The sequence below is a fragment of the Hydra viridissima genome, unplaced genomic scaffold (assembly GCF_058129835.1).
Source record: "Hydra viridissima isolate aposymbiotic clone 2 unplaced genomic scaffold, HvirCarnegie_v1 scaffold_16, whole genome shotgun sequence".
Taxonomy (NCBI): Eukaryota; Metazoa; Cnidaria; class Hydrozoa; order Anthoathecata; family Hydridae; genus Hydra; species Hydra viridissima.
Window position 1 is genome coordinate 2,746,585 of NW_028324315.1, and position 16,612 is coordinate 2,763,196.

General features: G+C 31.3%; 1 protein-coding gene and 2 non-coding genes across 3 annotated transcripts; 2 read left to right on the forward strand and 1 right to left on the reverse strand.

Annotated features, from left to right (window-relative positions):
- The first annotated feature begins 5,865 nt into the window (after positions 1-5,865).
- LOC149877339 (uncharacterized) lies at positions 5,866-7,485 on the forward strand. The gene is made up of 2 exons (XM_090073463.1): positions 5,866-6,601; positions 6,820-7,485. Exons 1-2 carry the CDS (start codon positions 6,589-6,591, stop codon positions 7,395-7,397), a joined length of 591 nt encoding a protein of 196 aa, XP_089929589.1. The 5' UTR covers positions 5,866-6,588; the 3' UTR covers positions 7,398-7,485.
- Positions 7,486-10,537: 3,052 nt separating this feature from the next.
- Positions 10,538-10,609, forward strand: Trnad-guc (transfer RNA aspartic acid (anticodon GUC)). The gene has a single exon. It is a non-coding gene; the product is annotated as a tRNA-Asp (tRNA).
- Positions 10,610-12,362: 1,753 nt separating this feature from the next.
- Trnay-gua (transfer RNA tyrosine (anticodon GUA)) lies at positions 12,363-12,449 on the reverse strand. Its single transcript is given in 2 exon segments — positions 12,363-12,398; positions 12,413-12,449. It is a non-coding gene; the product is annotated as a tRNA-Tyr (tRNA).
- Positions 12,450-16,612: the final 4,163 nt, after the last annotated feature.

The following is a 16,612-nucleotide window of genomic DNA, read 5'->3' on the forward strand; positions in this document are numbered from 1 at the left end:
CCGGGAGAGCTTGGCGGAAAGCACTCCCTCTAAATGTTTATACAAAAAAGACAACAACATTGTGAGCGATTTGTCAGTTTTCCAAAGGTTTATGACAAATTTCGAAATCCAATCCATGAGCGCATGGAAAATGCTCTTACACGTTGCGAAAAGTATTTTGTCATTTTTTTAAAAATCATTGGCGACGAAATCACAGTCAGTTGTGCTTTTAGAGAGAGCTATTACGTAAATATTATCACCATAAATAAATATAGGTAGAATAAAAAGTAGTGTTGTTATCGACTTCGACTAAATCGACTAAAAGTTGACTAGTCGAAAGTCGAAATTGGTCGACTTTGAAAAATCGAATACTCGATTTAATCGACTATGAGTTTCCTACTAATCGACTAAAAGTCGATTTAGTCGGTTAATCATCCTAACATCCTTATTTCTATTTTTTCACTAAATTTAATTTTTTTAATCTTTAATATTGTTATGATGTTGACCAATGAGTAAAGAGAAGTCTTTATAAGTAGTTTATCTTGTAAATACAAATTACTTTAAACCTGGGCAAGAGGTTGCCAAGGTTTGGCTGAAGAGGTTCAATCGTCGCCGGACCAAATCTGGTAAGAAGAGGGAGAAGTTTTTTATGGACAATCGGTACTGGTTGCTGGAAGAGCTGAAGACAGAGGAGAAGATGGAAGTTAATCAAGGAGGTAAATCAAATATAATATAGCTATAATTTGTTTTTAAAGTGATTAAAAACAGATAGTAAACAGATGGTATCTAAGGATGTTGAACTAGCCAGCATAGTGCTAAAAGAGTCCTTGCTCTTCACCTGCCTGGTTCCCCTACAAATCTGGAGCAAGGTGGCAGATGATGTTGTCTGGACAAACCCAAAACCCTTCTCCACACTCTATTGCAGACCAATCAGGTTTCAATACATAAAGGAGAGCAAACATGTTGTGGTGGAGAAGTATAACATTTTCAAGGAGTTCTAGGCTCTCCCTTCAAGGTTGGATGACATCATGATCTACCATAAGCAGGAGGAAATCATGGTTGATGGAAATGTTGCCATCATTCTTAGTGCAGTGATTGACACAACTACAAGTTGCAGCGTCTGCTGCCTGAGCAGCTCCAACCTGAATGACCTGGAAAAGGTTTATAGAATTGTGGCAGATCTTTCAGATATTAGATTTAAACATGGCCTGTCCACCTTTCGTTTGTGGATAAGAAGCATGGAGTGCTTCTTTCACACAGCCAACAGGCTATGTTGAATTTTAAGAAGTGGCAGGCTAAGGAAGGAAATAAGGAACTATTAAAACTCAAAAAAAAAAACAGATTCAAGTTGCGCTGAGGGTTGGTCTTGGTATCAATTTTGATGTTCTAAAGTCAGGAGGATCTGGAAACTCCAATAATAGCAATACTGCAAGGGGGTTTTTAGGGGATACCAAAAGTCAGTAAAGATTCTAGGTGTTGATGAAGAGTTGATGAAGAGTTGATGAAGAGGTTTTACATTCCCCTTTGTATCCTCTCTAGCAATGAGAAAGTGGACCCTAACAAGCTGCATCACTATAACCTGGAAACTGCACAAATGTACACCAGCCTGTACAACTGGTATCATATGTCCCTGTTGTACAGGCTGGTGTACAGTCTTCGCACAAAGAATACACCGTCTTGACAACCCCTGACCACCTGTGCGGTCTCAATAAGCCCAAATTTCAATACCCGACCTCATTTACCTATATTTAAACATACAAAATGTCCCTTTTTTTATTATAAAACATTCAATGACCCACCTTGAAATTAACACCTGTGCGGTAATGACCACTCCTAGAGACCAAGTATACGCAGATTTGAATTTCTCGACCTCAATTACCAATACTTTAATTGAACCAAAATATCTGACCATTGAACCTAATTTGCTGTAGCACATAAACTTAACTCTTGGCTTACTGTATGTAGTACCACTTCATTAATATGTTTCCTTTTTCTCATTATATTAACCAGTTGATGTTTTTAAAACAAAATGTTAAGTAAACGAAAACGTTTTGCAAATCTGCCACCCCCAAAATTGTTTAGCCGCCCCATCTGCCCCGACCTGTTTAATTAAAAAAGTTTTTGTTAATTATTCGCTTTAATTGTTGTGAGAAATGATATGAAATGCCCATTAGTGTTTTTGTTTTTTTTACTTTGTGATCGTAATATCCGTTTTATTTTGTTTGTTTATTCGATTTTAATTCATCTAATAGATTTGATGAATTAAAATTAAAAAAAGAAAACGCCCTAGATACAACAACAGCATGTGCTATTATAACAGTATCACACACCTAGTTTATTTGTTTACTCTCTTAAAGTTCTAGTTTTTTCATAGCGCCTCAAAGATAAATTGTCAAGCAACATTAAAGTAGGGGAGAGGGGGGCAGCTTTGAACACTTTTTAAACTTTTTTTTATAAATCAATATTTTAATTAGTCAAACCACTTTTTTTCTTCTGAATACTCAAAACAATGATTAAGGAATAAAACTGCAGCGTTTTAACAAATTTTGAGCTAAAAAATAAGTCAGAATCCTTATTTTTTCAACATGCGTGAAAATGTTCAAAACTGCCCCAACCTGAGGCAGCTTTGAATTATCTCTGGCAAATGGAAATAACTAGTGATTAATTTTTTTTTTTTTTAAATAAAGCATTGATTTAATTTTAAATTTCATTAAGTTTAAGTTTCTAATAGTAAAAATCAGTTATCTTTTCTAAATTATCTAATCTTATAATCACTCTAAAGAGTTCATCTAACAAAAGTTATATAAAGCTATTTAAGCTTTAAATAGAAGCAATTTAAAAAAAAACAAAAAACTTATACAACCAACTAAACCTTAAACTTAAAAAAAAAACACGATTATAACGTAGATGGAAATGGGTCAAGTTTAAGTTGAGTATGTCAAGCCATAATTCATTTTAGAGCTTTTTATTAGGTAGTCTCTTAAAATTATTTCCTCATCTTTTTTAAATACTTGTGCGGCAGTATATTTAATCGTCAAACCAAGATTGGTCTTAGATGATAAATTTTTATACTTCTTTATTCTGTAATGTAAAGTGTTACGTTTTATATTATAAGTTATAGCAGCTTCGTTTGGCCTCATTTATCCATTTACAAGTTGTAAATGGATTAATGTCACGTGATTACATTCTCAAGTTGTAAATGGATTTCAGTCACTCTCTTTTTTTTTTATAATTTCGAACCATTTTTATTTTTAAATAATCAAAATTCAGGCCGTAATAATCAAGCAACAAAGTGCGAGAAGTTTAAACAACGATTCAAAGGTGCCCCATTCATTTTATTCAACAAACTGCCCCAATAGCGATTTAAATAATAAACGATGATTTTTCCAAACAAATTTATCTCAACAATTGACATTTCCTGCTTAATTGTAAATCTTATGAGTTATTCTATTTTATAAATAATATTAAACATCTCACTAGTTAGAAACGTGGTAAAAAAATTCTTACAACTTTATATCAAAATGTTTACAATTTGTCCTCAAAAACAAACCAATCATATATTTTGTCCAACTTATGCCAAATGCCAAGAAGGACAGGTGACAAGTGCGAAGGTAAATATTATTTTCACAAAATACTTAGTTTTATTAAGTTTAAATATAAAAACGCTTCAAAAATGCATTTTTTCAAAGCTGCCCCCGTTCAAAGCTGCCCCCCTCTCCCCTATATGATTATAATAAAATTTTTTATTCAAATATTTCGACTAAATCGACTTTTAGTCGACTTAGTCGATTATAAAAATGTATTAGTCGATTTTAGTCGACTTTGGAATAGGGCTGCCAATTCGAACTTTTTTTAAGAAGTTCGAACTTGAACATGTTCGAACTATTTGGGAAAAAAGTTCGAACATTTTCGAACTTTTTTTAATGTACTAAAACACGCAAAATAAAAGAGTACAAGTTAAAAACTAAACCGTTTATTTATCTAATAGTAAAACTGTTTATTTATAAAAACAAAACTATTTATTATTATTGAGAACCGCTTCTCATTTTCACTACATTTAACTTGAAAAAATTGTCTATTTCAGAATAAACAACATCACTCAGTATTTTTAAGTGTTTGTTTTAGAAAAGTTAATGCATCCAATGTATTATCCCATAATGAGCTCCTATTTTTGTTGCAAATAATCCTAGGCTACAGAAAGCCCTTTCAGCCTCCACAGATGTCGGAGGAATAGTTTTAAGAGCATTAAAAAGCATTTCTAAATTTTTGGGTCTTGATTTGCTGGCTTTAAAAAGAGCCATTTCCTTTTTAATGAGGTTAGATCCAATTTCACCTTTGTCTACTGTCATTTGAAAATCAGATGTTTTAATGAAACATTTAAGTTCTTGAGCAAAAGTCACTTTAATTTTAGTATTTTTCTTATCATCAGTTATATTACTGTTATTGACTTCTCTATCAGCATCAGTCTTCCTCGCAGTGCCGGTTTTAGCACTACGAGCGCCCTGGGCGAGATTTCTACGGCGCCCCTAGCTCAATTGAACCCCATACAAAAAAGGGCTAAATTTCGCCCCTTTTTATTCGGCGCCCTGGGCCATCGCCCAACCAGGCTCTACCCTAACGCCGCCACTGCTTCCTCGCTAGACTGGAATAATCTTTGAATAAGATAGGTTGCAATATTTGCTATAGAGTTTCTTTTTATTTCATTCCCAAACTGATCATCTTGATTCAAAACATCTGGGTTGGATAAATATTTCATTGGATGTGTTAACTTTGTTTCTCCTTTCAACAATTCTTTTTTCAAATTGCTGTTTTACAAGTTGACTAATTGGCGTGTTGGCTTCATCCAATTTTTTCCGGATAAATTGAATTATAATTTCAGAAGACAATAAATCAGCATCACGTTTGGAAAGTGCTTCAATAGCTAGTTTGAGCAGCTTTAGGGCAACACAAAGGTTATTAATTTTATCTAGTTCATTCTTAGAAAGAGGAAAATCGGTGTTTTTGCTAATTAAGGCTATTTTTACTTCTTTTTGGACTTCCAAAAACCGTTCTAACATACCAATTGTGCTGCTCCACCTTGTCCTGGAGTCACAAATCAAAGCTTTCTCTTTTCCGAATGCTTTAATAATATTTGGCTGAAGATCATCATCATTTTTTACAGGTCATCTACGAAACATTTGTACTAATTTTCGAATTTTGGCCACCGGCTTTTGAAATTCAGTTTTCAATAAGGGTACCAAATTTTCAGTAGATATTTGAATTGTTTCAACATAATCAATCGAGTTTTCATCTTCTCCCTCACTATTACCATCATAATCTTCATTAAGATCTTCAATTGAATCATTAACTTCATTGTTATTACAAACTTCAGTGGTATTACCAACTTCAATGGTATCAACAGGTTCATAGTCAAAATTATCGTTTGGTAGTGCAACACTTTTTTTTTTAAAAAGCACATCAATTACGCTTAAATGGATAGCATGATTGTAACATTTGATGTTCTGGTTTAGTGTCATAGACATTGTGTCATGTGCCCTTAACATTCCAAGAGATTGAAATCCTCCGTCATAATGAATATTCAAATTCATGAATCTCCTGTTTTTAACTGATGTGTAGTCGTCAAATGTTAGGCTAAGTTTGCCATTAGTTAAAATGCCTTTTTGTGATGAAGCAATTAGTTGTTTCTTGATTATTTCAAAGTATTTCATCACTAAATCACGAACAGTTTTTTCAAAAAGACCGTTAAGGCATTTCTTCTGAAAGTTCGAACTTTTAAGCGAAAAAAGTTCGAACATGAAAATTGAAATTTTGGCGTAAAATTCGAACTTTCGAACTTGAACATGTTCGAGCTAGCAGCCCTACTTTGGAAAATACATTAATCGATTTAGTCGACAGTCGAATAATTTCAAAGTCGTAACAACACTAATAAAAAGTCAACTGTCCATACAATGACTTTATGGAAGGTTTTTGCTTTCTCTCAATATACAATCAGGTAACGTATTATAACACGCAAAATTACAAAATGTAAAATAAATTGAGTATTCTTTAAACTGAATAAATTTTTTAAACAGACTAAAATTTTAAAATTGATTTACGCGCAAATGTACGAAAACCAATTTTAAAATAAACGTCTTAAAGCTAGAAAATAAACCCCTAAGAAAATCTTAAAAAAGACATTTGTAAAAAATGAAAAGTATTCTTAAGAGTTTTAAACAAAAACTAAACAGGTTTTCTTTTTTGCTTGTTAAAGTTTTAAAACTCAATTAAGTTTAACATCAACCAGTCTCCAACTCACTTAACTTGCTCACCAGCTTCTCCTAAATCAACTTACTCACCAGCTTCTCCTAAATCATGTTTAAAAAATGAAGTTTCAGGTTTTTTATGGTGTTCAAAATTGTTGCTTAAATCTTTTGTTTTCATTTCTGTATAACAACAAATAAGAAACTAATTCACAAATTCATTTTAGTTAACTTTCCAACAGCCCAAGCGAAAAAAACAATTGATCACATTAGTGGTTCTCCCAATATTCACCTCAAGGTCTGGAAATATCTGCAAAAAAAAACAAATTGCAAAGATGTCGATCACTCGCACATCAAACAGTTGTTAACCATGCCTTTAAAAGGTAAGAAGATGGATTTCTAAATATAGATTTCTAAATCATTTTTAGTAGGGGGGTTGTAAGGGAGGGGGGAGGGTCTAAATCATTTTTAGTTAAAAAATAGTTAAACTCTTTTTTTATTTGATTAAAAGTGCTTTTAAAAATCTTTCATTCGTTGAAGTACAAAAGTTTTTTGTGTTTTTGACAACTAAAAATTTCATTCTTTAATCAATATTACTTAGATGCAAAATGGGATCTCAGTTATCTAAAACCTGAATTAGATCATAAAAATCTGATCAAGTCTCTCGCAGAAGAATTGCAACTTGAAGAGAACACCATCACTCACATTCTTCAAGCGAAGTTTGGTGGTGGCAATAAAGCCTCCGAAATGTTGAACATTTTAAAAACATCACACCCGGATCTAGAGACAAAACTCTTTTATAAAAAACTTTTAGAACATGGATTTGTGGCTGCCGCTAAACTTATAGATTTGACAGGTTGCAAAACCATTTCCGAAATCCAACCTTTGGTTTTAAAAAAGCTTCGTGAAGAGTTACTCAATGAAGGTACAACTTTTCCCAACCTAATTGATTTAGCTAATAGTTTGGGTATAGATAAACGAGGAATAAATTCAATTAGAATAGCTCAGCAACCAATGGGTTACTCCAGCTACAGCGAGCAATTTTTTAAGTATCTCTTTAGAGAGCAGCCAGAAATTACTGTTGAAAGGTTTGTGGAAGCACTTGATCGCATTTGTCAATCAGCGTTTCAAGTATCTTTAAATTTAATTTATGAAAAGACTTCCTGCGGTAATAAATGATTTAACTTTTTAAAGACCATTTTCAAAGTTTTTCAAAAATTATAAGTAATGTTAAAATTACATTTTATTATTTAAAAAAAAAAAAAAATGTCATATTCATTGTAGTCCTCGGTAATATAGTGGTAAGCATCCCCGCCTTTCACGCGGGAGATCGGAGGGTTCATCCTCGCCGGACGAGAGAGACGGTCTTTTCGTCTACTTAAAAAAACTCTTGTTTAAAAAATTTTTAATTTAAGCAATAGAGATCTAAATGCTCCAGAATATTACAGTTCTCTCATTATATTACGTAATAGTACCTTTTAAAAGAAGTTTCCAATCAAATCAAACTAGATGATTTTATTTTTTTTAAAAAAAAAAATCACAACTACAACGCTGCTCAAAAGTTAAGCACGCAGCTGAATTAAATTTACTTTTTTCTTTAGAACTTAAAAAATAGTAGAAAAGATAAAATTTTTTAGTTATTTTATATACAAAATTTATTTCTTATAGTATTTAGAATATATTAAGAGAGAAAAAAAAAAAAGAAAAGAAAAACAATGAAAAAAACCAATTAAATTTTTTGGAAGAAATTAATCATATATAAAATAAGAAAAAAAGAGCTGCTCATAAGTTCCTTTTTAGCAGCGTTGTGTTTTCTCAAGTAGCTAAAAGTATCATTTGCACCAAATGCAAATTGACTTTATCTATGTTATATACTGACATTCAAAAGGTTCTGAAATGGGTAGTTTCACTCCATACTTAATTATATAGCTTATCATGCATACTCACTCGTTAGAATGTTTTGGATTTAACGTCTATAAGATTTAAATAAACGTACCGTTTTGGTACCAGTGCTCATTTCCAAAAATGTTCTAATTATATTTGAAGTAAAATGGCTTCTCTTATCACCTTGGAGAAAAAAGTAATTATTGAGGAATAATACGCAGGTGTACAGCACACTTAAGTTAACTCGTAAACAAAAAAAATTGCGTAACAATTCTCACATCTGAACTCAAATCCCATTATAAGCCTCGTATCTCTATGTTTATTGACAAAAAAATAACCTCTTAAATCCTAAAAACCTAACAATTATTTCTCTTATCCACCAACAAGTTTAAAAGTAAATATTTCTTCAAGAATTTTTGTCATTTTTTCAACTGCCCTTAATGATGGGGTTTGATAAATTAGTTTACTGTCAAATTTATTTTCTACCGTCCGATGTCATCAAGGACGTCACCATGACTTCAAAGTTATAGCTGGTCAAACTAACTACGAAGAAGCTGGGACAACATCCAATAACTTACGAACAGAAAAAACCACGGACACAACTTTCATTAGAAAATATAGAGCACTTAACCAAAAGTGTGCAAAAGATCCATAAACATTAGCAATAAGAAGATCAAAACAGTGGAGGATTTTAAGAAAATCACTGCACCGAATCTTACAGTCAGTCCAACACTTATTCCTTACAAAATAGCTTGATAATGAAAGTAATGTTGCTATTAAATCCACTAAAGTGCTTTGAAAGAAGGCTTAAACTTTTTTAACATTACATGACTTTTTAAACATCACAATAAAAAAATTGTAAGAGCTATGGATTAACATATATTTTGCAATATAAGATACGCTTTTCTATAAGTAATCAATATTTTACTATTGTATTGTTGAATAAATCTCAATATATTTATATATATACCTAATATCTTTTATAACTGATATCAAAACATAATTAAATATAAATTTAATATCTGAAATGTAAATGCACAAATTTAACGATCTTAAAATCACTTAAAACTGGAATTTATTTTTTACTATCATTGGCACTACAGTCATGTCCTTGTTACATGAAGCCAACACAGTTCTAATGAATTATCCTAATGCCAGTTTATATACATTTTTATGATAAATCATTTTATATTGAAAATCTTTTAACAACTTTAACCTAACATATTAAAACTAATTAATAATTACGTAATTACTTACAAGTTTCATTGACAATATTTTACCTTCAAGCACAATTTAGATTAACTTACTTTTAAAATCAGGTAAAGTAAATGCTTAAAGATTGATCATTAATTGAATATTTTTTGATAATAGAAAATCAATCTTGAACTAAAACTGCGGAAGTATTTATGATTAACTGCGGATTTGAAAGCTTAGTACGTAATCCAGGCTCTTTTCTCCGAGCGTCCTTTTAAAATATGAAACTTTCACACACAAAAAAAATTATACATTTAAAGCATTTCTAAAATATTTTGAGGTATTTTGAGGTAAATGTGCGTGTCATTCATAAGATCAATTTATCAATTATGTTAGGATATATCCTAACACAATTTATCAATTATGTTAGGATATATCCTAACATAATTGAAATCGATTTAAATCGATTCGAACAGAAATCGGTAGAAATCGATTCGAACAGTTTTGTTCAGTGAATCAAGTTTGATCATAGTAGAACGGTGCAAGTTATTCTAAAATTCTTAAAATATTAGGGTTGAACATATTTAATGCTCGTAGATAAATACTGCAATATATTGGAGTTGTCGCATCAACTTAAAAGAAATGTTTTTTGTAAATATAAAATTCTTTAAATGAGAAACAAGATTTTTGCATCTAAATCTGTCTGCAGGTATCCTTCTGTCTGAGAGATCTGGAAAATACTTTTTTTCTATCAAATTCGCCATTTTATCGGGGTAGAAGATTCATCACATTACATTACGTCTAATTATCGCAAAAATGCGATATGTAGAATTACAGAAATTTTGATCGTTATAATGAAATTTCCCGTAATTCTGAGATAAGTGAATATGGGATTCAAAAACGATAATGGAATAACCCGAGGTCTTGGAAAAAAATACCATAGGTCTTCTGCTATAAACGCCCTGTTCTGTCAGACCAATCATTAGCTCTAAAGGCAATTAAAGACCTTTTTGTGTAAAGCCGTCACCAGTCCTCCAATGTCCTTCAAAGTCCTATAATAAAACTAATAACTTTTACATCAGTAAAAGTTAATAGTTTTTGTTGCAAAAATTTATATACATTAAGCTTTATGCCATATTAAAATAATATATTTCTTTAACAAAAACATTTATTTTAACAAAAACAAAACTTAAACCAAAACTGTTTTTTATTTCTATACAAAAAGTTCAGTGTATTTTCAGTCCTCGGTAGTATAGTGGTAAGTATCCCCGCCTGTCACGCGGGAGACCGGGGTTCGATTCCCCGCCGGGGAGGATAAATTCTTTTTACAATAAAGGAAAGATTTTGATTGAAAAAATTTCTCTTTAAGGTTGTTAAGCTTTAGTAAAGGGTGGAGTGTTTAAAGCTTCTTGTAATCTGCAGACAAACTTTAAGTAATTATGGACGAAGGGTAGAAAATCGAATTTTTGGAACCACATGGTTTTCATAAAAATTTTGTTTGCTCGCCCAAAAAACATTTTTTATAATAAAAACCAGGCTGGCAATATTTTGCTTTTGAGAACAAAGTCAACCGCAAAGTTAGTTTATTCAAAATGACGAATATTTGGGGTTTGTCGTATATTTTTGTACTTTCAACTTCAGATTAGAGTACTTTCCAATGGCGGGTGAAAAAGTTGAGTAGCGCAGGGGCGTGTACAGGATTTTTTTTGGGTAAGTCGCAGTTTTCACCCCTCCCCAAAAATGTTAAATTTTAGCATCCCCCCCCCCCCCCCCTTCCTCATTGACTAACGCATATATGAGGTAAGACGGCTTAGCAATCGCCCGATATTTTATCGCACATGATGCTAACCATTATCAAGCATCATCGCTTCGTACGCTATCTATTTTTAGAAGAAAATGATGATAACCATAGTCAGCACCAACGCTTAACAATTACACACGACCTATTCTTATATGAAGCAAAAAAATTGTCTAAAAAACCGTCTAAATTTTATGTTTAAGAAATGTTTAATAAATACATACCAAACAGGGTGTATGTACTAGGGGAAGTCCGAATTTAGTTTTTAGTGTTTAAAACCCTTTTTTTCTTTTTATATTGTTCAAAATGCAAGTAATTAAAAAGATACACAGCTTTGTATAAAATAATTGGGGATGTCCATTGATATATTTTAATATATGCTTGTTGTTAATTATATTCTTCTCCTCCTGATGATAAATATCAATAGAATTTGACTAAAACTTTACTCAGGGTGTAATTGAAAAGGGAAGTCCGGAATTAGTTCTCTAAAAAATAATAACTTTTATTTTTTTAAATTAATAAAAGAAAATATTTAAAAAATGAAGTACTTAATAACTTAATAAAAAAAGGTATGTCCATTTAAGTTTCTTATTAATTTGTTTAAGTCAAAAATTAAAACAACCTCCGTTTAAATATGTAAATCGTTTTTTTTAATAAACTTTAGACCGTTCTCGATTTGACAAGCACTATAATAAAATACCAAACCGTAAATCTAACTGTTATCCCGGATTAATAACTTCTTACCATCCGTTCGAACAATTAACATTGTAGAGTTTGCTTAATTATTGCTTTAGTTCGCTAAACTTATTCGCTCTATTTGCTTTTATCTACCAACGCATCAAATTTATTCAACTAAATATTGAAGTTGTGAAAAAAATTATTTATATGTATACATATTTTGGGTATGTCCAGCGACGTAGCAGACATCCCCTAGACACGCCCCTGTAGCGCCCTCTTTTTTTCTCCAGAATTTTGTTTTACAACCCTTTTGTCATTTGAATAACCTTTAGGCGTTTGAGATTTAAAAGAACTTTCCAACAATTTGACAAGCTTAGTAAAGCTTTTCAGAATTTTGCCTATTTACTTATTCTCATGAATCGGTGTTTTATCCTCATATACACCGGTTTATCTTCATAAACACTGGTTTATAGAATAGTAGACGCTAAGGTGACCAGATAGCATTTTGATAACTGATGAACACCGGTTTATCAAGATAGTAGATAGGTGTATATCTTTTCAGTAACAGAAATTTTAAAACAGAAAAGATGTCCACCGAGCCGGATTTGAACCAGCGACCTAGAGATTACTATACGTTATTCTACAGTCTCCCGCTCTGCCAACTGAGCTATCAGTGGATATTTATATTTGTTTTATTTTTTTTATTAATTTAAATAATTAACATCTTAGTGATATTTTACGGTAAATATATTTTTTCGAAACATCAGTTGATCCAAAAAGTTGCTTATAGATTTAATCTTTACTATTTCAAACTAAACTGTTTTAACCTATTTTTATCAATAAAACACAAGATTACTTGACGTCACATATTTGTAAACGTTTTTGTATTGCGGATCTATTATCTAGATACCTGCGAACAAATGGACACCTGTAGCGGTGATGTCATTTAACCAGTGGCGGATTAAGACTTTTCGGGGCCCGGGGCTATTTAAAAGGAGGCCCCGTTCCACTAACAACGACAAAAATGAGTAAAACAAAGACTTTCTTGAAAACGCTATCACTGATATTTATTTATATACAAATTTTATATTTATTTTATTAAGTTGAGTGATTTTTTTCTGCTTTTCTTCCCCGCAAACTCTGCAATCACATCGCTGAAATCCAAAGTTTCTAATAATTTTGACTCAATAGTTAATCTTGCTATATTACTTAAACGACTATGGACCATTGTTGATCGGTGCATGTTCTTAACTCTTTTAAGAGTAGAGTATGATCTCTCAGCCTCGCAATTTGGATAAAAGTACCTGAGTCAAGCTCATTATTATGCATTGTAGATTCAACACTTTCAACTTCTTGAATTTCATTTGAAGAACCTTGGCAGGCTACTTCAATTTCCGTGTTATTGTTTTCATCTTTTCTGTCATTGTTTTTATTATTATCTACAGTTTGTGGAAATTGCATATTAGTTTGGTTTGATAAAAAAAAATTTGTCATTTTCGGAAGTTTAGCTACCATTTCCTCTCTCTCTTTCTTCAATCTTCTTTTAGAAGCTCCACTTTCATATTTTCCTAGCATTTTAATTATAACTGTATAACCTGAAAAGTGTCAGCGTTTTTGTTGACAGTTATTTTATTTTTGTGCTTTTTTTTTCAGACAATTTAGTAAATTTAACTTTAACTCTTTTAAGTTAATAAAAGATTTAATTTTTAGAGTTAATAAAGAATTATTTACTTTGAATCGGGGCCCCTAAAATTGTGGGGCCCGGGGCTATAGCCCCCCCCTAGCCCCCCTTGATCCGCCACTGCATTGAACCAAAGTTTAAAGTATCAAAGAGGAAGGTATCAAGATTATGCAGAACTTTTCAGAAAATATGAAACTTAAAAAAAGTTTTATATAACATCTTTTATTTTTATCTATTTTTTTTTTTTGAAGTATAAATAATATTTGTTTTATTGGCTTCTTATCAACTCTCTGTACTTCTTTTCTTGTGGCTCCATTTTTAAAATGAAAATTTCACCTAAAAATCATATAGCATAACACGAATAATATTAAAATTGTAACAACTACAATGATAGTATAGCAGTTTAAATCCATTTTTAAAGGTTTATCTCTGGTACTTTGTTATATATGTTATACAGCTATTCACGAAAGTTTAAACGATTGCAGAATTTTCAAATCTAATCTTCGGTTTTTCTTAAATAAAAATCTAACGGAAATAGATATCAAAATAATTATTTTTCCAATTTGGTAAATAGGTTATTTGTTAATAGAATAAAAAAAGGTAGGTTTCAACTCATCACTGTTTACTCAGAAATTTCATTAAAAGGTAGCTGATACAAATTAAGACGTGTCACAAAAGTTTAAACGATATTATTTAGGATCAATTATTTTCTAATTAATTGATTAATCCGGTGTGAAAATTTTTTTTATTCTCAAATAAAGTTAAAATAAGTGGTTTACAATCAAAAAATTCATCACAACATCATCAGGCAGCTTTTAATTCATTAAAAATCAATTTGAAATATTGTAAATTTCAAATTAATTTCAATTGCGTGCAAATGGGTCGAATAACAGTTTCTAGTGGGATCAAGTGGCAAGTTATCAAGTGGCAAGTATATGGCGAGGACAAAAAATCACACAAACGTTTAAATAGGCAAAATACTTCATGTTTCTGAATCTTGCGTTCGAAAAAGCAATAAAACCTGGGAACTTACCAAGGACGTCTTCGATATGCCGCGTACTGGGAGACCATCCAAACTCAGGAACCGTGACAAAAGTGGTATATTCAGAATGAGCAGAGAAAACCCCAGACTCAGCTACAAAATGCTAGCACAAATCTTTAACGACTGAAAAAATAATCCAAAAGTTAGCAGAGAGCTCGTGAGACGAACATAGTTGGACAAAGGTATTGGAACGTACATAGCTGCTAAAAAACCTATTCTTTCAATCATGGATAAACGTTAACGACGAGTGTGGTCCAAATAAAGGCTGAACTGGTCTGTAGAACAGTGGGAAAAAGTTATTTGGAGTGATGAAGCTAATTTTCAAGTAGTAAACCGCAAGGGAAGAATCTATGTCAAAAGATTTGCAACTGAGAAATATTCAGACAGGTTTTTGTAACATCGTCGACAAGGCGGTGGAGGTTTGGTTAACATCTGGTGATGTTTTTCTTACAAAGGTATAGGCTTCTGTGAGCTGTATGAATGCTGAATTAATCAATACACTTACAAGAACACATTGGAAACGTATTTAGTTCCATTATTCAGACACTTGTATGGCAGAAGCAAGAAATTTATCTTTCAACAAGACGGGGCTTCAGCTGACACAGCTCACTCAATCAAAAAATATTTTTTAAAAAAAAGTTCAATGCGATGCCCTGGTGCCCTAGATCACCAGATCTCAACCCAATTGAAAATATTTGGTCTTGGATCGACAATCAACTGACATACCATGAAATTCAATCAACTCAGCATTTGAAGCAACTTTTGAATGAGTACTGGCTAAAAGTACCTCGCGTGATGTGCATGAAATTAGTTGAACCAATGTATAAACGAGTTTATCTTTGCTATAAAAACAAGGAGGACACTTTGAATATTAATTCTGCTTTTTTTTTTTCATTTTTTGTACAAATGTTGCAATTCGTTTAAACTTTTGTGCTACTTATTTTTCCTATATGATTTTTTGTAATTGTTTTTTTCTAACTAAATATTAAAGTTTTTATAATATGTTCATATTCATTTTAAAGCTAATTACATTTTCTTTATTAAATAAAAAAAATTGATTCGATATTATTTTACAGTTTTTTTTTTATTAAATAATAACCAAACATACTTGATAAAAATTCTGCAATCGTTTAAACTTTCGTGAATAGCTGTATGTATTTGTTATATATAGTTCCTATAATTCCAATTTAAAGTCTTGTAAGCTGTTTTATTATAATGCCACGTAGTTTTAGAATATGTCAAAATAATCCAAGGCTGTGTGGAGAAGATCACCGTTGTGGAGAAGATCATCGTTGGGGTGCAATTTAGAAGAGTATCCTTAGGGAACAATTTCGACGACTCTGAATTTAAAATTTTTAGAAAAAAAATTTTTTTTTTTACAAATATTTATGGCAAAAGTTTCTATAAACAAATCCTGGATATTAAAAAATGGATTGGGAGGAGGGGGTTAGAGTAAGAAGGGATTTGAATTTACAAAAAAAATATCTCCCCAATTATTTTCTGCTGAAAAAAAAAAAAAAACTAAAAGCATCAAAATAATTACAAACTATTTAAGAAAATATGAAATTTAAAAAAAGTTTTATAAAACATTTTTTTTTGTTGTTTTAAAGGTATGCATCTCCTCCGTCCCCCCTCGGAAATGATTGCACTAAAAAACAATAAAAACATAAAAAATTTAATTTAAATTCATTATTTTTTTAAACAGGTGCTCTTCAGCATATTCTTGATGTGAACGCTAACGAATCTCTGTTCCATAAGCAAGTTACTTACGTTAGCAAACTTTGATTCTAGATGTTTCGGTCGTTGTACAGGATCGTTGTACAGGGTCGTTGTACAGGAGATCGCCATCTGCACTTTTACAAAAAAAAATATTCTGTTTTTCTCCATTTGCTTTGTTTTCGAATACTTTTCACATCCAATTAAGTGTTTTAAAATAAGTTTTTCTATTTTTAAAAAATATAAAAAATGTATATAAGAAAATTAACAAATTTAAGTTTTATCAAAAAAAAAGTAAATTTTGAAAGACTCCCAGGTGAAATCTTTTAAAAAAAGTTTTTTAAAGTGAGTTCTTTTTAAAGTTTTGATCTCTTCGTATCTTCGCATCTCTTGTACCATTT